The sequence below is a fragment of the Stigmatopora argus genome, chromosome 13, assembly GCF_051989625.1.
Source record: "Stigmatopora argus isolate UIUO_Sarg chromosome 13, RoL_Sarg_1.0, whole genome shotgun sequence".
NCBI classification, from domain to species: domain Eukaryota; kingdom Metazoa; phylum Chordata; class Actinopteri; order Syngnathiformes; family Syngnathidae; genus Stigmatopora; species Stigmatopora argus.
This window is the reverse complement of record NC_135399.1, coordinates 12,872,318-12,888,631: the sequence shown is the minus strand read 5'-3', so window position 1 is coordinate 12,888,631 and position 16,314 is coordinate 12,872,318. Positions and strand designations below refer to the sequence as shown.

The window sequence follows — 16,314 nt, the reverse complement described above, 5'->3', positions numbered from 1 at the left end:
TCCTTCAAGCCTGAGTAAAGTTGGGCTGTTTATAGCTTGTGGCCCAGCACTTTTTAATTAAATGATACCTGTGCCACTGAGCGACATTATGCAGAGACATCCCCTGTGCCATACTTTCATCAATTGTCATTTATGAGCACTGCGACACATCTTCAATTAGATTTATGCAGAAAATCTGCACATTATCATCAGGTACTAAATCAAACTCCAAAAGCCTTACATTAGATGCAATAGAAGCAACTTGAAATGTTGGAAATTAGTCTCAATAATACTGTCAGTGAAGAAATTACTGAAGTAAATGAACTGGCAGAGTTAATGGGATGGCAAAAGTATCAACATTGTAATCACAGACATTTTTTTAATTTACTTTGAGTGCATTTCATTGTTTGGCACTACACCATGCAGTCTCAAATCAACAGATCAAATGCAACTTCAGCTTTCTTCAGTAATGAATTCTGTACCCTTAGGCTGGCTTTTTATATGCTCATGAACCCAGCGGGCTATTGTTGAGATTCTCCATTCATCCTTACAGGATCAGTGACTACTACTACTTGAATGCTAAACAATAACTGCAAAGAAAGTGGTAACCCATGTCGCTGACTGAAGCAATAATACTTTCTGCTAATCACCCACAACAGTGTTGTAACTCAAGCTCTGCTTTTCCCAAACCAAATACTACTTTCCCCATTACTGGAAAGATGTAGAGACTAATCATGATTGTATTCTTGGTGTGTGTTGTTACTGCGCAACCACAAAACAAGAACTAAATCCAAAAGACATAAAGAGTGTCATTTAAGACTCTTAGCATTGATTCTTTCACTGCCATTGACTCTGATAGATGTCCAATTGTGTGGCTCTTTTCATCCTTCTGCTGTGAATTTAAATTAATTTGTCGCTGGTAAACGTCTACTCCATTTGAACTGGAACAAATAGTCATTGAACATTTAGTGCTGTGAATGTCAGCCAATGAGTTCAGGTTTTTCTTGGTGCAGATGTTTACATAATTCTGTGGTCATGACTCGCAAATGACTGCGGGTAAATGAGAGCACTGGAATTTCGCAAGTCCTATGTGAATTCATCCTCTGTGATCAGAAACTGTTGCTTTTTAAAATATATTGACTAGGTTGTTTGCTTTCAGTTTGTCGGTGCATTCTTTCTCTGTTCATGAATAAAGCAATCATGGAGGTTAAGTGATTGGCCTTCAATTATATTTGATTGCAAATTGGCTAGTATCTACTAGGTGCAATTTCAATCCTCAATTTGAAGCTTCCATTTTTTTAATTGTCGTGGTGCTGCCTTTTCTCTTTTCTAGGCCAGTGGGGTCATTGCATGGGAAACGAGTGTGGTTCTGGTGGAGTTCAGACCAGGACCGTCTGGTGTATCCACACAGAGGGTTGGAGGACACATCAATCTTACTGCAACCACATGGATAAACCCGAGAGTCGCCGGCATTGCTTTAAGGTGTGTGACTGGCACCAGGAGCTCTTTGAGTGGAAGTTGTCTGCCTGGGAAAACTGTGAGCTTGTTCCTTTTATATCCAACGAGCTCAAGATAAGGACCACAGAGTGCATTACGGCACAGCATGGACTCCAGAGACGCAAAGTGCGGTGTGTGCGCACTTTCAATGGCACTGCAGTCACTCCAAGAATATGTGACTTCTTTTCCCAGAGACCACCGGTGGAGCAGGCGTGTCTCATTCCGTGTCCGCAGGACTGTGTCGTTTCAGACTTTAACTCATGGTCAGGTTGCAGTAAAACATGTGGCAATGGCCTCCAGCATCGGACTCGACATGTTCTCACCACACCAATGTATGGTGGCGCCAGTTGCCCCAATCTGACCGAAACCAGAACTTGTTCTGGCCCTGTCCCATGCCCTGCCGGGGAAGACGATTACCAGTATAGCCTTAAAGTAGGAGCCTGGAGCGAGTGTAGGCTCCCACATCACAAAGACGACCTGTTAAATGGTCGGACCACTGTGGAATTCAGCATGAACAAAGGAAACAATACAGTCATGTCACACAAACACGATTCCCTTCATCATCAATACTCTCATGAGCACCGTCACAACCAGAAGTACCCCATGTCGTGGGAGCTAGAGGTGGGATACCAGACACGCCAAGTTGACTGCACAAGGAGTGATGGGAAGAATACAATGCTGAGGTAAGATTAAATTACTTCATGTATACAGTGAACCCTCACAATCCACGACCAAGCTCAGAATGTTTATTTGCTCATATCATGAATGGGTTTTCTCCAAAAGAAATAACTGAATTGCAGTTAATGAGCAACACTTTCCATGACCTTAAAAGTATAAAAAAAGTATTTTCAATGTAGTGCAGTTTGCTGATTGCCTTTTATGCAGTGAAAGACGTATGTGCTGGGATGTATACATATGTTTGACATTTCCTCCCCTTCTTGTTCCATTTATGTTGAGTATTAGGTAGGCGTTAATGTTATACAGTCGTTTTGTTGTCATTGTGCAACACAAAAGCGACTCAATCAGTGGCCCAGTAATGCAACATGTTGCACTTGAATTTAGAGTTTCTATTATTGGCAAACCTTTTTCAATCAAATATCCGAAAGCATGGGCATTTGACCGCATTAACATTGCAGCTGAGCACTATTGTGCTAAATGTCAAGTATACTACTCCTTTTCTGTCCCTGCTGTTTAAACTGACTTTGGTATTTGCATTTTGATAAGAGATCACACACACGCACACACACACACACACACACACACACACACACACACACACACACACACACACACCTATTGTACACATTCCAGTGCACGTGTGGTATTTTGTTCTAATTTATTTTACATCCATCACGAGTCTCATGATGCCAATCTTTTTTTTGCCTGAATATAGACTTTTTTATTGGCTGTTAATGTCTAGAACTAGTTAAACTTGGATTAAAATATGTCCCATTTGATTCAATTCCATTCTATTTTCCAATGACAGCCTAATTAGAACATTACAACAGGATTGTAGCAGCATCTTAATAGCAGAGCTAATTTAGTAGTCTCATTTGAACAATAGAATGAGTAATTTCATGACTAATTTGCTTGATTCATATTGATCATTCGTCATTAGTGGGAAAACTGTAATTCAATTTAACTCATTGGCTGCCACTGAAGGTGTGAGTCGTCCAATCATTCTGTCCAATAATATCAATTTTTGGGTGACTTTTTTGGGCCAGGCAGTGTATCTACTCTCTTGAACTCAGGTAATGTTTTGTTGCATTTTTTTCCAATTGAATTGAATTTATTTTCTCAACCTGCAGCCTTTGTACCAAGTACAACTCCCTGTTGATGTACCAATCGTGTGTGATGCCCAGAGACTGTCACACTTCTGACTGGTCACCATGGAGTCCTTGCTCAAAGACCTGCCGCTCCACCGACTTGTCACCTGGTTACCGTCTGCGGTCACGGGTTGTGACACAGATCCCGCTAAGCGGGGGGAAACAATGTCCTGCCCTTGAGGAAAAAGAAGCATGCAACATTATGGGGGATTTGCTTGCAAACTGTCCAAGGTACATTTTTTTCCAGATTATTTGTTAAATATACTAGGAATAAACGGCTCACATCACCTTTAATGTTTCATGCATGGTAATTTAAACTTGTTCAAAATTAATTTGGCACTTTTTCAGTGGCTTGATTATACTATACCCAAAGGCTGCAGATGTTTATGATATACTTTTCATTTTCTTGCTCTATTATATACTCATGTGAGAGTTCCAAGTTTGCAGTCCAATATTAGATGTTGGGTAATATTATATTTACCTAATAATGTAATCAACTTTGTTTCCCTTCAGGTATATCTTTTGTTTATCAAATTTATTTGTGAAATCTATGTTGAGTGCTTCAGAGTGGAGGACTTGCATGACTAGAGAAAAGCTCATTTTAGAAATTAACCGTTAAAAGATTACTTGGGGCCATTGTTCTGGAAAACTCCAAATATTGTTGCTCTTTGCTCCAGTGCACTTTTCATGGCAAAGCCTGATCCTTTGTTTTGAGGTTCAGCAACTATTTGCACTGATTTGCATTTACTTATTTTGCCCTTATTCCATATTTATTTTCTACCTCAGCTTAAACTTGTATTTAAGTTTACCATTGTTTTTTTATTGTAGCTAAATCTTCTAGTCTATTGTATGAGAATTGCAATGCTTATAAGAAAGATTAATAACCATCCACTAAAATTCCATGAACTCTTATTTTTTGGGCTACTTTCAGGTATGAATGGAAAACCACTGACTGGGATGAATGCATGGTTTCCCCTCTACTGAGCAAGATGGACCAGCGTCTGGCTAACATCAGTAGTCTCTGCGGTGGGGGTGTGCAGACCAGAAAGACCTACTGTGTTCAAGTTCCTGATGACTCAACTCCACATCACAGAAAGGAGGGTAAGACAAAACCACCGTCATCCCAGTTGAGCTCTTCTTTGAGACACGGAAAGGCACTGTGGCCGTGCAGGCACAAAGAATAAAGAGCAGACAGGGATGGTGAAGCTTAAGCATGTTGAAAGTATATCAAAGCTTATCTTCAGCTACAGTAGTCTCTCCTGGGAGCAACTTACTCATTGGCGAAGCAGTTTCATCTGAAACTTAATCCGCATTGAGAGACAGAAAACCCCAGTATGGCATGAAAATAGATAAATGCTAGGGAAATGTTCGTATTGTTGTTTACGCCATGCAGCATCTGCCACTGTAAGCATTTACTCTAAATCACCACACTAAGTAGTTGTCATCAATTTAAAAATGTTTCATGGCAATATGGTGTCAGTTTTTAATGTCGGGGATGAAGAACGCCTGACAAATCACGTAGAAATGTTGCATCCACAGGAGTTTAGAGTGTCGCTCCGTCCGCACTGGATAAGCTGTTGTAAAAAACAGTCTTCAGAGACCTTGTTTGTGAGGAGAGTATAACATCTGAGGACATGCTAGTGGTACAGCGAGACAAAGCTCAGAAATCAATTTACCAAGACACTGAAACGATTATTCACATGAGCGAAGGTGTGATGATGCATGCATGCAAAGGGGAAACGTGAATATAGTTCAACAAAGAGTACAACCCCAAAACAAAAAAACAAATTAATCTGATTCTACCAGGGGGCAGATCATTTCGGTTGAAACCAATTCAATGTCATGGGAATGCGATCATGTTTAACAGCTTTGGGTTTTACTGTACTGAATATAAAGCAAGGCAAAGAATTAGGCCTAAGGACCCTATTAAAATCCAAGCACTATTGTGTATTTTAAGTATTTGCTGTACAGTTAATTGTCCTTTTATCACAATGTTGATTCTTTTGCCAATGAAATCCCCCTTTTTTACTTGACCTATGTATCTGAGAATAGTAAAACTGACTAACTGTGAGGTCTGAAACGGTTTTAAACTGAGATATGTTAGTTTATTGTAGTCAAATTATATTACTGGTCTGAAAATATGGAAGAGGCTTCAGATGTCTTATCAGCATCCGTAGTTGTAGAAATAGTCTCCTAAAGAGAGAAAAAAACAGGCGGAATAGTGATATATAAAAAAAGTAAAGAAATGAATATGCTATCCAGTTGTTGTAGCGTTACAAGGTCTTTACGAATATAGTACATGCCTATGTATATAAACGTCGAGTGTATTATAGTAAATATACTATTGCCATGACGCTTTCAATGAAAAACGTATTTGAAATCTGAGGATGTTCACAAGTTTGACCTTTGAAGTTCCTCCTTGCCCTATTTAATACATTTTGTTTATTTTGAAATTGAGAATCTTGTCCCGCAACAGCTCACTAATGCAAGTAAACTAACCAATCGGAAAATAAAGATACATTCATGCAGTCTACTTCAACATTAGATCACTGAGGTGCGTTGGTAGGCAGAGGTAGGGTTATTACATTTTTTCTTCACTATGTAGTATATCAATGGTGCTCTGTGGTCTGCGGTGTGGGGCAAAGATCAATATGTACGATGTTGTGTTTACAACCCTGGCGCCGCTTCAGGTGATGTAAACTGATGTGGCTTCTGCCTTCATTGCAGAGCGCGTCTCATGCTCGGCTTATTCTGAAAGCAATTTGCTGCTGTTGGACGTCTGCAACTCTGTAATTGTCACCTCCAGTTTGGGGAACAAAGCCGATAAATGTGTAATATGCACTTTATCCATGTGTTTAAGCATGCATGTTATTTCTACACAGAAGATCAAACACCATGTAAAATGACTCCGGGCAAGAAAACATTATGCAAGAAGGACATTTGCAGAATCTCTCTCTGGGCTCTCATTTAAATGGAAATGTGATATTCATTGATGTGTGGAAGTGCATCAAACTAGAATATTAGATTAAATAAAAACTCCTGTATTGTGGGGAGAGAGAAAATACTCTCACTTTGTTGTACACAATTATAACAACTCCTGCAACTGATCCTATATAACGTCTCCAAATAACACCAGCATTGCTTTGTAGTGAAACAGACCCGTCATGTTTCGTCTTTACTGATAATCGGATTTAACGCATCCAGTGTGGTTGGCATGGACAAAATGTTCAGTGTCAGGGTGATAGACAGCCACTCCATTTTGAGTGAAAGAGGCTAGCTGCAAATGATCACTGCCAACCCTCCCATATTGACTTAAATTACCAAATAACTTTAAAGTGGTTACAAGAGTAGAACATTTATTGATATTTTTTCCATGTATTAAACCATAATATGACACAGACAATGTGCGGTCATTGTAAAAAGTTCATTTTTAGAGCAGATCTGATTTTGAGTCAGCCATTTTTATTATTATTTTTTTAATTAAAAAAAATATATTGAAAGCACACACAATAATATTTAATAATATTGTATAGGGACCAACTTTTCTTTTACCATTCAAAAACATGAAACAGATCCAAGTGGGGAAGTGCCCCCTGGTATTTTTTTTCCCGAACAAACATGACATTTAACAAGGTTTCTGAGCTTTCTGCCCAACTCCGAAGATATTAAAACGTGGACAGGACAGAAAGTGAATAAAATTCACAGCCGAGTCTGAGAATGCACAGCAACTGAGGTCACTATAGCCCAGACATATATTTTCTAAGAAACCAAAAGAGTAAATATCCGGGCAGAGAAATGGAGACATCAGGTCACTCAACTCTTGCTCTCCAAATATCCACTTGAAAAAAAATGTTGCAGTACACTCTGAATTTCGATGGGCTTCTTCCTCTGTGCCTATTTTCTAACCTTGTCCAAGACTGATGAAAATCAGCCAGTCTCCTAGCAGACACCATGTATTACTTCATTTTTATAAACATTTCCTCATTATCTGTGTGCCATTTTATTTCATCAGAACAAACTGAATTTCCTTTTTTTGGAACCTTTTACAGTCTCACAACAGCAAAAAACTGGTAGATGTCCTCCCAAGGGGCGTAATAAAAGAACTCACTGCTTCCATTGTGTACCGAAGCTTTGCTTAAATCCCCTGCAACTCTTGTGTTTGCACAGTGTCAAGACCCGTGACTGCCAGGCTGTGTGCAGGTCAAGAATCTCCCTTGGCTGCCAAGAACTGCTCCATTTCTTGCCAGCACCGCTGCCTACTCTCCCACTGGTCGCCTTGGGGCTCCTGCATACATGACAACTGCAAAGATCCACTGGGAAAGAAAGGTATTGAATTACAAAAAAAATGTTAGGTTGGACAAATTGTGTCGTTTCAATTTAATGAGCCAGTTCTAACTTGGGGTACACTTTTTTTTCCTTTGTAAAAAGCTGTCATTAGTTTTTCTTTCTTGCTTGAGGCAGTTTTGATGGTGTTTTCAACTAACAAGCTAGACAAATTGAATTTTAAAGTTTTAGAACAAACAGGTCAACATTCAAAAAACACTTGCTGACTTATGTCTAGTATTTTCTTATTACTACATATGCCTTTTAGCACAATTATTTTTATTCTCATCTCTATTAACTACTGCATCAGGTTTCGTCAGGTTAACCATCTAGACATCGATTTAAAACATGCTAAAGTAACAAAGAAGAACAAAAACTGTCTTCAATTGAGGTAATCCAGGATACCTGGTAATGGCATATTTGGAGACAAGGGAAGTTGTTATGTTTCAAAAGCATTTATTTTTTAGACACATTATGTGACTACACATGAAAAAAGCAGAACACCAACAAGCTGTGACTGATAAAAAACAAAGACCTGCTTTTTGGGTCTCTGTACCCAGGAGGTTGAGAGACAGATCAGAAGCTTCCTTTGTGTGTCTTGATGTGATTGTGTGTGTGAGCATGTGTGTCTCTAAGCTCCATTTTGGAGCAGGTGTACAGGTGAGTCACACACATAGAGTGTGAGATCCACCTCATGTGTTAGTATGCCAGAGCTGTTGGTGTTGGCTCTCTGCTAAAAGGGCAGCACGACCTCATCGCTGCTGTGTGTAAATGTCCATGAAAGCCCCCCAGGGAAAGACTGAAGTGTGGATTGTTCAGGTCAGTGCCCACACTGGTCTACATGGGATGACGGCAGCTCGTCTTCCAGACAATGTCATTAATATATTTCAAGAGGGAAAAGACGCAGCATCTGCTTTTTGCATATCTTTCTCTTGAGGCAGCGCATTTAGACCCAGAGCAGAACGGAAGGAAACTAACAGAATATTAAAAGTAACAAGCTTTGCTTTAATTTAAACCTTAATATTCTTGTGATTGAACGCTTCAAATGAGGTAGTAATAAAATAAAATAAAAACGTTTTGTCATATTTGATAGAACCGATATGAGCCGAGTGAGCTGATCTGTGGAGGGAAAATCAGCCCTCCCTGGACCCATATGGTACTTCTTAATTCGATTTTTTTTGGGAAGAAAAAAATTCTCGGGATGATGCCAATCCTTGACAACAGCAGTGACTGACACGCCAATCATTTAGAATCTAAATGTTAGATGCGTTCTCTTAACAGACATGTCACAATGGCGTCATGCTGACTTGTCACGTTGAGATTCAGGAGCTTTGATAAAAACTATCAGGTAAAAGCAAAATTGGACTTGGTTAATGCCACCAACTTAAACAAAAATTGTTGGTAACATACAATAAGAATTGGTAAACTTTGGGGACTACCCAAAAATATTTTTACCAAGAATCATGAACGTGATGCACATGATTTACTTTGATGGCTGACATGGAAAGATTGGCGGGTCCGATGCGGCACCCGGGCCATGAGCTTATCACATGTTTACTAGCTCATCGAGAATTGAATTTTAATCTCAAGGTACCCTGCGCAAATCTTTAACGTAGACAACATCAGCCTAATCCCCTATAGCTATTAACGCCGTGTCAGATGCATATACTTACGCGCCCTTTTTGATGATGACGTTCAGTTTGCTGCAGTAGAAGGCCAATCAAATTTTATCGGGAAGCTGGCAACGGATGAACATCCGTTCATTCACTGCCAACCCTCCAAAATCAAAAGGATTGGACATCTACCGCAATGGGCTAATACATATGTATATGAATTCACTCTGCAGCTTTACATATTTTACCCGACACTCCCTGCTTATTAGATTTGACATTGAAATGATGTTAATGCACTTAACCCTGGGGTTCCATTAATCCAGTGTTTTAATTATTTTACTTGAGGTCGTAGGTCTGACAGAAGTGCTGCAGCTTGACACAGTGCTGTATGTACCACACCTACCTGACATAACCAGTATGACCAAAAATCATATCAATTATTAACATCTCTTTGTTAACCCCTGGCCAAAATTATTTCTGTGGTGAAGATTTCAGTAGCAGTGAGCGCAATGGCTGGAAATTTTTGTGCTCTTCAAGTATTTTCATAGACTACTCTTAGATCAGATTCCTGAAGTATTGTATTATATTAGTAGATTGTTGGTGGACGAATTGTGTATACTCTGACCCTCGTGGAGATTAGAAGTTCCACCTGTGCACGGAAATAACGTAGGACCTTTGTGCCAAATGTCAGGGCTTTGTTAAAATGAGAATAGCTGAAGATAAATGTGCCTTCTGCGCCAATGTATAGTAAGAAGGAAGTTCCCTTTAGAGGTGATCACAACCAACATTCCTATTTGACATCATGGACTTGGAAAGGCTCAATGTTTAATTATTAAAGTTCATTATTTTTGAGTAAACCATTCAACAAAGTCTGAAAATAGAATGACTTTAGTTAATAATCTAGATTTGATGCAATTTCATGCTTTATAATGACATATTAGGTGAAATGAAACAAAAGAGTGGCTCAAAAAAGATGTTGCGGAGTGTTCTTTAGATTGCTGCTACAAGATATAGATATTGTTTCATTTGATGGTCCATTTGTCAGAAACCGGACAGATTAGAACACCATATAAGCCACTGCAAGAGCACAATTAAGTCAAAAGCAGAGTACATAAGGATGATGAATATCAAAAGATGGAGGAATATTATAAAAGTTGGAAATACTGTAACCAGATTAAACATTAGCACATTCAGATATGCCTACCTCACATTCGCGCTGTTACAACAGTAGCAATATTGTTGTTATTCTTTCATTTCATGTTATTATGCTACTGTTATTGTCTGGTCAATATAAGGTCAACTCAGTACGTTTGTTTATTGTCAATGGCAGTCAATGAGATAACAGACTCTAACAAGAAGTAGTGAAAAATCAAATAAAATAAGCCTTTTAAATGACTTATTGGTAATTTCTATTCTGCACTAGGAACTTAGTTTAGAAATTTAGTAGCACTGTTTCCCTGAAGGTACAATGATATACGTAATTGTTCCCAGCATATCTAGAGTTTATGGTTGACCGTCTGCCGTGCCAACATTTTTTCATGGGATTTATGTTGGGCCAGTGGCCCTCAGCAAGCAAACCCATTCTGAAACTATTAAAGGCCGTTATATCTCAGCAAGGCTCAATAACGGCAACAGCACGTTTTATTGTGACTCATAGTGAAAGCTTTAATATGGCCCCAATCACTGACACCTTCCAGTTCCCTAAAGCGTTGCTCTTTCTCGAATTAACTTGTCTTCTGTCCCTGTGCTTACTTTGTGAATTGGGCAACAGGAGATAACTTTCATTTTATTTTCATCTTTATTGTTTCGGTAGACATTATGTATGAATACAGTTAGGAACTGTGTATGTTGATAAGAATAATCCTAAAGCCTTTTTTGAGCCTTTCTGAGCCAATATGTAAACATCTGCTCATTATTTAAACAGTGTAATCAAAGTGGCATCTTTGTAAAATATGGTAATACATTACAGTGTCCCGCGACCCTAGTGAGGATAAAGCGATTCAGAAAATGAGATGAGCTCACAGTGTACATACTTGTTTTAGCTTACCTCGTCACTCTTCCATTTATGGAATTTGGAGCCAGATGGTAGTTATGGCTTCTGTTAAATACCGGTTATGTTTGCCATCTATGGCTGCCACGATTTAGTCATTAAGAAAGCATTAATATAGATTTTTTATGTGATTTTATACATATATAATATATAATTTAAAAGATATTGTCAAGGGGGTCATTTTCTTTAATTATTGCAAGAAAAAAATGTTACTAAATATTATCTGATTTCTGTAGGGGAATAACATCAAGTAGATGCTCATAATTTATCCCTGTAAATATATTTGGCAGCTCAGTCCCTTGACACATGTTCTTGAGCATCTCAGGTTGTTGCAGTTTTTTTGTCTTTTTTTTGGTGCCCTTAATCTACTTCGGAATAATACTCATTTAAATGTTCGTTAATTTGTCCATATTTATGCGTGTGCAATATCACGCCCATTAATAGTCATCAGCTTTGCTCAATACATTGTTAATTCATATTTTTGTAGCAAACGCAGGGATGCGCTTTTTGAATTGGGTTCCACGCAATTGGGATTCCTACTGTGCCTTTGTGCAGTTTCACTCATTCCTTTGCCGTAGGTGCTCGAACATTTTCAAATCTCTCCGGTGATCTTCAATCACATTCACATTTGCTCGGTGGCTGGGCTTTCACAGACTTCTCTTCTTTGTCAGGTTTCATACAAAGGAGCCGAGAGGTGTTGTGGACATCCAGCAGTTCTCAGGATGTCTGCCCTCATCTCATCGAGTTCATTCCTTGCGAAGACCCCGCCTGCTACACGTGGCATGTTCAACAAGAAAAATGTATGCCCACCAATAGCACTTGTGGTCTTGGAGCTGTGGTCCAAAGTGTGAAGTGTGTCAGTACGGAAGGTAAACTTTCTTACTTCCTCTGTATAAGCAGAGCACATAAGCAGTTCAGAAAATGGATGAATGAATGTTTTATAGTAACAATATTTGCTCACTGGCATGTTTACTGGTCACATGAGCGCCGTGAGTGTATATTGTTTATTTTTACACACTGCAGTGAGATGCAGACCCGGTAGTAAGTTAGACGCCTTTCATTATTTATAGCTCAATTAAAAATTAATTATACTTTTCAGACAATACAATAAAACTAGAGATTCAACAAGTAGTATTATGTGCAGCATTTTGATAAATGTATAATGTGATCTCATACATTATTTATGGGGTTGCCATCTCTGCATTTATAGCCACAGAAAATAATCAAAGAAAAAAATTCATTGTTTCTGCTTCGTCTCTCTGTCCTTATTTTTTTCAGTCCCTCATTCTTTACTTCATTAGTTGCTTATCTGCTGCCAAATTGTCCTAAATCATCCATTAGAGATTGTAATGAGATTTGACTGGGTGGCAGGCAAAGAGTCTTGGTAAAAATGAGGAGAGAATTATATTTATAAAAAAAGCCACATCATAATTTTTATTATAAGAACGTTGATCACAATGCACTTTTGATTGACTTATGGGACCCTCCAAGTGCCATGAGTTGCTTCCACAAGATGTCAGGGACACCTCACGGGCTAGTCAGGGTTATAATGGGGAAAATGACAAGCTAATGGACTAATGAGGCATTCTAATGAGTTGAGTGAATCACCTCAGCTGACATCTCCATTTGAAAAGAACACTTGCTTGACTTTCCCACCCCACCTGAGATATTCTTCTTTTTTTTCACCAAAGCTTTTGGTCGTGAGTACTTGTTGCATTGGATAATTTTATTCATCCAGTATTTGGGAAATTTCGTTGTCACAGTAGCATTATCCATTTGTCGCTACTGGAGACCTTTGAAGTGACATTATTACAAAAATTAGAACCAATCCAGCACTTTCATAGTCCCTCCTCCCATCAGGGCACCATATCAATCTCCCCTGAGGGGCTTCAGTTGAGGCCCCCTGGAAATTTGATGTACATATGATCACTTTTTCTCTCCTTTTCATTATTTCACACAGGTAAGTTTAAATGCAGACCATGGTGCATCGCTGTTCAAACTTTAATTTGTTTTTATATTTTAATAATCGAAAATGTATAGATGGCTTGCTCAAACATCAATCCTGTGGAAGATAAATGTCTTGCTGTTTTGTTGACTAAATTACCTCAATTGCAAAAGTCATTCGCAGTAAATAATTCAAATTATTTCTGGCTGTCAGACAAAAGTTATACCTATTATTACCTATACCTATTCTTATTACATTGTTATCCAAGAATCCTTGCGGGGAAAATGGCGCAATTTTCACAGTATAAAAACTGACAATACTTTTAATTATGTTATGTTTTGTTTTGGCTTGCCATCTGTCTATTCAATTCACAACACAGACGTGGCATTGTCCTCGGCATACACAGAATGACAGCCGCTGAGTAAAATGTCTGTATCTCTTTCTTAAAGGCTCTTGGGAAACTGATGGGAATTACAACAGTTCATGTTCTGAGTTCTCACAAGACTGTGAGTTAGGGTATCATGACTGTATGTTTAGTTTTTATTCCTGGTATGATTGTATGGCGCTGATTTAGATAATATATTCCTGTATGTAAGAGCTAATTTAACAAATGTATTAACTGCTTTTGAGGAGAATTGATATCATCATATTACTTAATAATTTTAGTTAACGGAATTATATCTTTCTGCCCGGCGGCTTGAGTGGTTAGCACGTCGGCCTCACAGCTCTGGGGTCCTGGGTTCAAATCTAGGTCGGTCCACCTGTGTAGAGTTTGCATGTTCTCCCCGGCCTGCGTGGGTTTTCTCCGGGTACTCCGGTTTCCTCCCCCATTCCAAAGACATGCATGGTAGGCTGATTAGACACTCTAAACTGCCCCTAGGTATGAGTGTGAGAGTGATTGATTGCCCATCTCCTTGTGCCCTGCGATTGGATGGCCACCTAGTGAGGATAAAGTGGTTCAGAAAATTAATGAATTAACTGTTCTCAGCATGTAACAATCAAGCTACGTGTCAGCTCAAACATTTAAAAGTGCCAGTAGGAGGTTAAAAAGGCAATTATGATTCTGGATAACTTTTTCATACATTTCTTTTATTTCTATAATAATAATAGTTAGTTCTAAAGTGCCTTTCTATTTCATAAAGCTTTTTTGTAAAAAGCAACTTAAGGGAGTGGATGGGAATGGATGTGATTATAAGCGTTAAGGCAAAGGTGAGTGCTATATCCATAACTACCTCACTTAAAATAATCATTCAGTGGGCGCGCAGTACAAAAATCATTTCAATAGCCATGCAGGTGGCAGAACTATTATCTGAGAACAAGCCACTACAATTCAATGTGTTAATAATGCAAAGGAACCGCAGACGCAGACCAGCCATCTATTTGGAAAGTTCACCCTCCCAATTGGTATCTCACTCTATCACTTTGACCTTTAATGTATAAATGTGTTTTTCTTCATTGTTTGTACAGGGGGGTTGCATGTTATTGTAATTTTACACATAAATACATTCATGTAAAAGAATAATTTCAAATCAGCATAGCTGCATGTAAAGTCTTAAATACCTATCCTACCAAAACTGTACCTTCTTATTGTTCTAGACCAAACTTACTCCCTCTAATCACCTGAAACTTAATAGCAAACTTGAGTCTCAATCTGTCTACTAGTTTTGACAGTGTGACAACATCAAACACGTGCCTCCCTCGCTGAGCTACAAAAAATGTCATCACATAACACGGGGGTGTTTAGACTGTTTCGGGACCACACTTCATTACTATTCCAATGACAAGACTAGCCATCCATCCTGTTTGCTTTTTTCCCCAGGAGTGATTTTCTATAACAGTGTAACATTTGGCTGTCAAGTAAATTTGGGTCTCTCAGGGAGAGAAGAGGGATGGTGGGGGAAAAAGAGTGGTCAGTTGTTTTGACATCCTGCCGCTACCTACCATCATGCTGATAGTGTCAGGAGGAACATATTTTGAAAACCTTTCCTCCAGCAGACAAGACCATTGAATTCAACTCGTCTATGCAGTGAACATTTGGGAACCTGTGGGACACTAGCTACATTGGTGAACACTCCTAATAATGTGTTGGCTATTCCTACTGCTACAACTACTGCAAGATCAACCCAAACAAAACTACCAATATTTCCACCAGAAAACGCGAATTTGGGACATACTACAATCCAATATGAATATTTTAATACTATGACTGTGTAGTACTATATACTCGCTCAAATACTCGCTGCTTTCTTGTCTTTTTTTTTCTTTTTTACTACTGCCTTATTAATTTTATCTTGGATTTTTAACATCACCCTGCACAAGGGACTAAAGATGGAAATTAGCTTTTGGCTATAACCCTACATATTTACATGTATATATTTAGTAATGTGCATTGTCCCTTTATTAAATAAATCAAACTCTTGAAAAAAAATCCTTGATAATAGCCTTTAAAATGAGCCTCAAGCTATCCAGAAATGTTTTCTATGAAGCGACATATTTTGTTTTCGGTCCAACTAGCCCCTAAACAATCCTAAACTGGTCAGAAGTTGTTGTTTAGTATTTAACTGGCATAAGCCATTGCACCAATGTCACCGGTGGGACATCATCAATGCCTCTAGCAGACTAATGGCTCCACTGTAAACACTGCAGTTATTTTAGTGGCTGTGAGATCAGTGTCGCTTTATGGACAAAAAGATTTCCAAAATCCCCAAAGGAGTCTTCCATATCTTTGTAATGAAGTGATACTCACATTTGCTCTCTAAACTGTTCTTCTTTTGCACCAATTATATTCTGTTGGAGAGGAAAAAATGTGTGTGGAATTTAACCTTGGGCTTTTATTGTAAAACTAGAAAACCTTTCTCCGAAATGTTTTTGTGAAGAGTTGACACAAGTCAACGATGGTGCTCTGCGGGATAGTACATCCAATAATTGCTCATGACACCACTCTAAACTTACTCACCCCAAGGGACGAAGCAGAGTTACTCTAAAAAGGATTTTTTCTTTTAAAACTGACCAGTCAGCAATTTTGCCATATTAATATTTACAACACTCAAACTAAGGAAACATATCAACAACCTTCCTACG

At 38.7% G+C, this 16,314-nt stretch overlaps 1 protein-coding gene across 3 annotated transcripts in view; it reads left to right on the top strand.

Moving 5' to 3' along the window:
• Positions 1–16,314, top strand: part of thsd7ba (thrombospondin, type I, domain containing 7Ba) — a 92,826-nt gene that overhangs the window by 39,331 nt on the left and 37,181 nt on the right. For all 3 annotated transcript variants that reach the window (XM_077617729.1, XM_077617728.1, XM_077617730.1), the window contains exons 4-8: positions 1,313–2,159; positions 3,285–3,533; positions 4,234–4,403; positions 7,470–7,628; positions 11,960–12,157. In XM_077617729.1, coding sequence (XP_077473855.1) covers positions 1,313–2,159; positions 3,285–3,533; positions 4,234–4,403; positions 7,470–7,628; positions 11,960–12,157 — 1,623 coding nt within the window. The remainder of the gene's footprint in view (positions 1–1,312; positions 2,160–3,284; positions 3,534–4,233; positions 4,404–7,469; positions 7,629–11,959; positions 12,158–16,314) is intronic.